Genomic DNA, 8,540 nt, shown 5'->3' with positions numbered 1-8,540 from the left:
GGTGGCCGCGCTGTTACGCTCGTAGTGTAACCGATCTGTGTTGCCTTATGTTATTGTAGGCCGTAGAGCTTCGTGTGAGCACCCATGAAGGAAGGCTATATTTGAGGACGGCTACACAACTAGCATTTACTTATACGAACTCGCTTGATTCACTGGACTCAATATGGCTTACTCCGCTGGCAATCTAGCGTGACCTGTCGAAGTACTTGCGATACGAAAAATTTACACATAAGTTCTGGATGGTCTTAGAACGGCTATTGATTAGAGCCCCATCTACATCATCTAATGGTCAAAGTGTTTTCAGTACGTCTCATTTTAGTCTCTCTTTAGCATAATTCTTAGAGAGTAGTCCGCTCTCCGACAACGGCTGTGTGGCTCAATGGCATCCGTCAGCAATTTTGGCCTGATCGCCATGATGCCACATGAATCTGCATGAGATTCTTTCCGCTTCAGCCCCAATTCAGCCGCACCGTTTACGCGCACCGTCCATATATGTAGCGTACGTGTGCGTATATTTGTTTACCGGTTTGTCAGTTTCTCGGTTCGTCCACGCGTCTGTTAGTACATTCGTCTATCCATGCGTCCGATCAGCGCGTTGTTTGCCTACTATGGCTACTTTTTATTGTAATGATTTGTCAGTTGACGTTCTAGCGGCTTTCCGCTCTCTGCCAATCTCTTCGGTGAACTCCGTTCTAATCTCATGCTCGATGCTAAGCTATGCCAGTCGGAGTGGCTAACAGGAAAGGAGGCAAGGCGCCGGGTTTCTCCCGTTGAGAAACAACGGCTGAGAGCTGTTGTTAGTTGACCACGTAGCCGCTATTAATCGTTGTGGGCTCGTTTATTCGTATTCGGCTTGAGGAAGGAAGTCGAAGTCAATGCAGCCTGCTTTAGCGGGTACTAATCATTTGCAGGGGGCCTGCCTGCGAGCCTATGAGTGACTAGCTGCTTCAACACCGAACGGCCCACTGAGATTGCCGTGCACGCTCAGCTCTCGGTCGACTAGCGTGTATCTATCGTTTATGCCCATATCTATACTGGTGTGTTGCTAGTCAGCTTTCACGTCTCTAGTGAAAGCTCCTACGGCTAGATACTACAAGAAATAGCAACGACAGGCAAACGGCACAGATATAGAAGGCAACCCTACAGAAAGTCACGTCGAATATTGCAAGTAATAGTCTACCAGTGCCACCGTAACCGTTGCTTTCAACCAACCAAAAAGCAAATAGGAAGAAAGCGGGCAGTCACCCGCAACAAACAACGACTGTACGCCTGCGCATCGACCGAAACTAACGGTTCAGTCTTTTACGGCCTGGACAAAAAAGGAACGTAAAGTTCTGGACGGCTTTGTCAGTGTCCGGCGTCCCGTTCACGTTGGCCATGTGTTGCTGTTGTCTGGTTGTTGTGTTGTGTGACTGTACGCGCGAAGGTAAGCAAAAGAAGAAGGTCTACCTCGGATTTTTTGCGCCACCACTTCTATGAATATGGTCAAACCGCAATTTGACCTCGGCGTCTGTGGAACTGATAAACTGAATCTGCTGGACTGAGCGATCAGTCCGGGTGTAAAATGTATTCTTTGTACAATCGCCTTCCCGCCAGGAGGAACCTTAGAATACTCCCTAGCGCCATCTTCTTTCAATTCGTTTGAATTACCTGCTCATCCCTCATCATTGCGGTTGCATCAAAGTGACCACACAACAACAGATAAACCAGCCTTAGACGCCATTTTGTTTACTTCAGCTATTGGTCGTGAATACAAAAATTTTTGATTGAAAAAACAATTTTTGTTTGCCCGCATTTCCCTTTTTCCCGGTCCACCTTGCCGCAAACCAAACCACCTATCTTGTACCCAGCACGTTTATACCCCACAAGACTTACCTATTAAACACAAATCGACTATAAAGATGCTACTATTAACTAGGGAGACACAGTCATGCATACACACAGAGATAAAAAAAAAAACTGGGATCTTTATTAGCCTTCCAGAACATGGCATTTACCGCAGACTCGAGCTACACAACGACTGTACTGGTTGTGTAAACCTTTTCTTGATTTCTGCCCACTGGGTATTTGTATTTTGGCGTAATTTGCTAAAGGTTCTTAATTATATAACAGCGTTCGTACATGAAATGGTGATCTGTATGAACATAGTATACAAGACATTTTCATATACCTAGAGTTCAATGTTTACATTGTGGATCGATTAGATCTTTGGAACACGTCTAGATTTATTGTACTGGTCATTTCTTTAGCGCTCAAGGATGTTACGTCTTTACTTAATGATTTCTTTAGGCGACCTTGACCATAGTCCACCAAACGCTTTCATTCACACGTTTAGATCTGAAATCATCTGATTGAGGCCGACCGTCCTTTAAGGCTTTTTTTTTTCGCCAAATGTCATGTGAGATACCCGCAAGGGGGGGGGGGGGACCATACACAGAGTTATTTGCCCTGTGTCTCGCTCGCTTTTTGATCTTAAAATAATACGATATCACATAATTTGACTTTACGAACTCTTCTATTATGCAGATCAATAGAGTTTACCTTCTCAAGACAGTGTGACTCTACAGTTATATGTGTCCATAAATGCAGTTTTCGTGTCGTCAAACATTTGCCACAGTAAATTGTGGCATTTCCGACCTCTTGCCTTCTAAATATTTACAATCAGTAAATATTCTCGTCCCCGCAGTCTCATGTAAATAAATGGAAATCAATCTGGATCAGGCGTACGCTCAACCTATGCTCACGTACGGATACATTATAAACTAGGGAACTGCTGTTGGAGAGTGACTAATTGTTTACAAAATAGCGTTAACAGCGTTAGAGTTGACAAGAACGGTACTAAACTACTTTCCGCGGTTTTTTTACGAGCGGAGGAACTGCTAAGGGCCAAGCTACAGACGTTTTATTCCTTATGAAATTCATGATTTTTGTCTTGTCGTGTGTGCGTGTAGAGAAATGAAACAAAGAATAATCAGCTTAGACGTGCCTAGGACGTATATTGCGTTGCCTGGCTGTAGTATGATTTTCTAATTTGAGAGATAATTAGATACCAGAACAAATGTAACTGATGATGGTGAAAATGAACAGAGTAAAACTGGGAGGGATCCGAGTAGTTGGCCCATGTTAGTTGATCTATGCCACCTCAACTGATTAATGATTGATTTTCGTTTTCGGTTGTATTTTGTTAATTATTATATTTTTATGTTCGTTAACGTTTCTATGTTCTCTACGTTTCCGTTTGAATTTGAGTTTTTCTGTTGCTACGTAACCCGCCACGATTTGCCTAGCCTTGATGGTAGATGTAACGAAATTGTGAGAATGCGATACAAAGTGAGTGAGTAGTTAACTTCGTTGAAGAAAAAAAACAATATCATGTTAGAATAAATGATGCACGCAACAAGCAGCTGAGCATTGATCAACTCGCTTGGCTGACGCCATTAAGGCTGTCTGGCTCAGCCCGCTTACTACTTTCTGCGGCAGAATGAACGTAGTAAAATGACTCTGAATCTGCGCAACAAGTGGTGGCGGGATCGTCAAAAAGTCGCAGAGTGCTGTCTGCCTTCGCGCTTCTGACGGATGAAGCCCGCATTGCTCACCTGCTTGTTGAGGCACCTCGTTTTCGCATCATTCACTTTCTGCTTTATTGTATCTGAGCAAAGAGCACACTGACTTTCGTCGGGATGAGTTCAGCTAAATCCGTGGAGGGACAACTAAAGTTTATATACCATCAGACAAAGCTTGCTAACCATTCAACGATGAGATTATATACAAATCTCAAGAGAATTCATCCAGCTGAAAGATAGTGGTATATCTGTATGGCTTTGCTGGTCTCGGCCACAGGCTGATTCCTAGTTTCAGTAATTATCTTAGAGTCACATTTGGTCTTGTATTGCTCATATGATACTTAGAGCCCTAAAACATTTACTTGGCATCGCCTGCATCTTCTGCCTTGGATTACTGCACGATGGCAAACTGCCTTCCCTCACTAAATGGATGCCTTTTAGTTAAGTTTTGAAGTGCGTGTGCCGATTTTTTTTTGTTGGATTTGCTTTTTCTACCTGTTGAGTTTTTGTTGACAAGTTGCGTTGGTCCTAGCTTGACGATACGCTCATTGCACGGCTTGATTCTCTCTGAGAGTCATCACCTTGGATTACTGCACACCTCTGCACTCGAAATTTTCGATCACCAACAAACCTACCCGATACCCCGGCATCCTAGCACTTCCGCGATCATCGGCAGAAATTATCCCCTGGCGGGCATTCCTCTTGGCGCACTAGATCCTCTCAACAAATAGCCGCGAACTTTCCAGGCGGAGCTGGGGGCAGGTGGCTACGAAGCGGCTGCTCGAGCTCGTCTCGTCCACCAGCGGACTGACGCTAGCTGCAACTGGTGCGACTCGTGTAACCGATCACAACATCGACAACGCCAACCTCCTACAACATCAACAACAACCCGTCGGACATATTAGTAGTATACGTCTGCCACAAAAGGATCAAGCCGTCCAACAGCATCAATTCATTGCTCCTAACTGTTGCAGGCGAGCTGTTAAGCCGCAACAACCTCAACGTCAACAACCACAGCCACAGCATCAAGACCGACGAGTATCAAGTATGGAAATTGCCGAGAGCTCTGAGGTTCAGGTGTCGGCGACAGTTCATCGATGTCCGCTTTGTCCGTTCCTTACGGAGTCCGTGACCGATTTCTGTCGTCACATGTGCATCCACACGGACACTGTGGCTGCAACCAACTATGATCAACAGCATCAACGTCAACTGCAACAACAGCAAAGGCCAGAATCGACCACAGCTAACGATCCCTCCGATATTCCCGATCAGAGTGGACAGGCCCTAGATGAGAAGGAGCCTATCGGCGTGGGAGTGGTAGCTATTGAACAGCAACAGCAGCAAGTTCAGGTTGAAACGGTTGAACAGGTAGAATCGACGCAGGTCGTTGTGACAACCGGGGCCTCCGGAGAGGTGAATGAGGTGAGTGAAGTCGTGACAACAGTTGCCGGCGACGGTTCGGCATTCTGCTGTTGTGTGTGTGGCTCATCATTTAGCAACAGTGATGACCTGCAGACACATCTTCGAGCGCACACCGAGTCAGCGACTAGCATTCTCGCATGTTCAGCTTGTGGGCTCGTGTTCACCGATAAAGATGCCTTGGACGCTCATCTGCCGACGCACGGACATGGAGAGGCAACGGGAAGCCTGTGTTGGGTATATACGACGGCGCCCGACGATAAGGACCTTCTGGGCGGCGCCGACACCACCACGACGTCTGTGGTGGTTCTGACTGGCAATGGTCTCACGCACATAGCAGACACCGCAGCGCCCACAACCACTTTGCAGTTAAAGCCGGCCACGGTCGCAGCCAGCGCTGTGCCACAGACGATTACAGTGGAGCAGGTGCCCGTCGCCTCGACGTCCGCTGCCACATCCACAGTAGCTTCTTCTTCTGCAGCAGCAGCGACAGCAGTAGCGACAGCAGCAGCTGCTTCTGCTTCAGTTGCATCGTCTCTATCCTCGTCCGTCGCGTCTACGTCGATCACCCGATCGGCGACCCATTCAGTCGGCCAGCCTGTTACGGTGACAATGGCAGCCGCAGCCCCGATTGGGCCCGTTGCAGTAACACCTGTTGTTAGTCACGTGACGCCTACCGTAGTCACGCAGGTTGTGCCGGCTATCGCAGCCACCGCGGGCGCCACAATCACGCCTGTGTCGACCGCAGCAGGCGTGACAGCAGGTCGACCAACCACAGCGACGATCGTGTCATCATCATCGGCGTCATCATCGTCGAGCGGTTCGCGCGGAGCTGATAAAGTTACCGACGCGAAGGCCGATGCAATCACCGATTCAGATAGTCTTCAGTGTGGTGTATGCGACAAAATCTTGCCGGACAAAGAGGCCTTTGAAGCTCATGCCGGAACGCACGTTGGCGAGCGTCCGTTCCTCTGCACCGTCTGCAATAAAGCATTTAGCCGTCGGGAGCACATGGGCCGGCATATGCGCACGCATACAGGCGAGCGGCCATTCAGTTGCTTTACTTGCCACAAGAGATTTAGCCGCAAAGTTCACCTCGAGTCGCACATTCGAATTCACACTGGCGAGCGGCCGTACGTGTGCAGTGTGTGCGGCAAGGCGTTTGGCCGCAAGGAGCACATCGAAAGACACGTGAGAATCCACACGGGGGAGCGGTCGTTCATGTGCGGGTCGTGTGGACGCGCGTTCTCGCAGAAGGTCCACCTTGAGAATCACGCGCGGGTGCACACCGGTGAACGGCCCTTCCAATGTGTTGCTTGCGGCAAATCATTCCGTAGGAGGGAGTACATGAAACGCCATATGCGAACCCACACCGGTGAGCGGCCATTCCAATGTGGTACCTGCGGAAAGTCATTCCGTCAGAAAAGCCACGTCGATCGCCACACCCGCACTCATACGCAGGGTGGAAGCATCGCGGTGACGTCGACGACGGCTGGCGAGCAGCAATTGGTTCAGGTCGACACCCAGGAAGATGTCGATCATCTCGATTCGATGGACTCGATGGACGACGATGAGGACCCAGACGGCGTTGATGCCGTCGATGGTGTTGATGAAGGTGAGGAACCCGATGAGGTGGATGGCTCGACCGGTCCACAGGTCGTAACAATACAAAGTCCCCAAGGAGGAACGACACAGACGATCACAATACAGCAGGGTGATCTGCCCGCTGGCCTACAGGAGACCACTCAAGTCATCCATGTGACCCCTGCTGAAATGGAACAAATTCAAGCTGCAGCTGCAGCGGCAGCTAGTTCGGGCCTTGACAAGCCTAAAGTCATCGTACAAACTATCCCAGCGACCGCTATGACAGTGGGTGGCGTCAACAATAGTGTGCTACCAGCTGCAACATCTGCAGGAAACGTTGTATCGGTAGGCACGCAACCAAAAGTGCGCGTGGTTGAAATGGTGCTAACCTGCGCAACGTGCGGTAAGGCATGTCTCAGCCACCTGGACTTCCAGCAGCACCTGCGCTCACACTTGGCGGCAGGCACTGCACCAGCCGACCAACAATTCGTTGCCGTGGTCGAGATCGACCAGCAGGCGTTTGAAGGCGGACAGATCGTGCTCACCGACGCGTCAGGCCACTTCACACAAATGCAGCTTACTGGAGAAGCGGTTATTCAGGATACCGATACATTGCTCAGAGACGACACCTCCGCATCCACATCACAAGTGGAATCATCGTAGAATCTTCACTTTCCACCAAGTCACAGTTTATAGTAACCTGTATAATATGCGTCACGTCATCGTTTTTAAGGCTCTTCGACCGCACCGATCTAACACACTTAACGTCTATTACAATATCGTCAATATGTTGACGATCTGAAACACATCGGAAAAACGACGCTTAAACACTATCACCAAAGATGGTTTCTTAGAGAGGAAGAGAGCGCGAGAGAGGTAGACAGAGGGAAAAATATACACATACTATACTTTCATAGTTTATAGCATATAATAATAATATTAATAATGTTCCAAGGGAGCGGCCACCTTTAACAGTAAGAAGCAAGGCTGTCTTATGCAGCATAGCTTAACGTGAGCAAAGTTTTACGAAACCGTTGTCGTCAGCTTGAGGCGCCGTCCACAATTGTATGTCCGTGTATAAAACGAGGAAAAGATTATAGTCTACCACATTCAGATTATTTGCAGTCTGAATGATACAGGCAACACTGTTTTATATGTATGTACTTGTTTATAGTTAGGTAGCCAACAAGCTATTTTCAGTTCTATTATATGACAATGATGGCATTCCGAGACAACGGCAACAGACTCGTCTGTTTCTGAAGACGACATCAGAAACTTCTAGAGATGTTTGCCAGTTACCGGATCACCACTGTCATATTTTATTACTATGTATGAGATAACTGTATATTGATTCATCTACATCTAGTCAGAGATCGAAATATTCTGTCTTTTTTTATTTATCACTTACTATAATGTTTGTATTATAGTGCTTACTATTTTAATGTTATCTTGATAAAACTAAATATTACGGACCTGCTTATAATGCTGGTTTGTTTGCGCGTACCAGTAGACTAATTAAAAGGTGAATTTTACCTGTTGCTGACGTGGACAGCATTAGTGACAACGACAATACTGAAATATCCTGTCTTTCACACTCGCACTAAGTCCAAACAGATTCAGTTTGTTCATCATCTATCTATTCTTTTATTTTCACGTTACTTATTTAACACGTTTACAGTAAAACAGCTGTTCATGATGGGGCGCACGGCCGCTCCCGCCATGCTTAAACTGAAATGTTTATGGTGAGAGCAACAATAATCTCAGTGATCATCCGCGGCCCGTAACGAACACTATGCGTTACCAATACAACAGATATGATTCATCACATCTATACACATTAAATATAATACGTCCATAAATAAATATATAGCACATTAGGCATACATAGATGGCGACGGCATAGCCCATATCCTGCCACTATTCGTATTGCGGCGCCAAGACTGTAGCGCCGCTGTTGAGCATACGGAAAACGAG

The 8,540-nt window shown here is 47.3% G+C and overlaps 1 protein-coding gene across 1 annotated transcript in view; it reads left to right on the top strand.

Annotated features, from left to right (window-relative positions):
• Window positions 1-3,318: 3,318 nt before the first annotated feature.
• The window catches only part of LOC111263700 (uncharacterized), a 19,389-nt gene continuing 14,167 nt past the window's right edge, over window positions 3,319-8,540 (top strand). Inside the window, exons 1-4 of the mRNA XM_086969774.1 lie at window positions 3,319-3,330; window positions 4,278-5,298; window positions 5,509-7,227; window positions 8,245-8,308. Coding sequence (XP_086825900.1) covers window positions 3,319-3,330; window positions 4,278-5,298; window positions 5,509-7,227; window positions 8,245-8,308 — 2,816 coding nt within the window. The remainder of the gene's footprint in view (window positions 3,331-4,277; window positions 5,299-5,508; window positions 7,228-8,244; window positions 8,309-8,540) is intronic.

This window comes from Varroa jacobsoni, unplaced genomic scaffold (genome assembly GCF_002532875.2).
Source record: "Varroa jacobsoni isolate VJ856 unplaced genomic scaffold, vjacob_1.0 scaffold_84, whole genome shotgun sequence".
NCBI classification, from domain to species: Eukaryota; Metazoa; Arthropoda; class Arachnida; order Mesostigmata; family Varroidae; genus Varroa; species Varroa jacobsoni.
The sequence above is the reverse complement of the archived record's forward strand: the minus strand, read 5'-3'. Positions and strand labels throughout refer to the sequence as shown.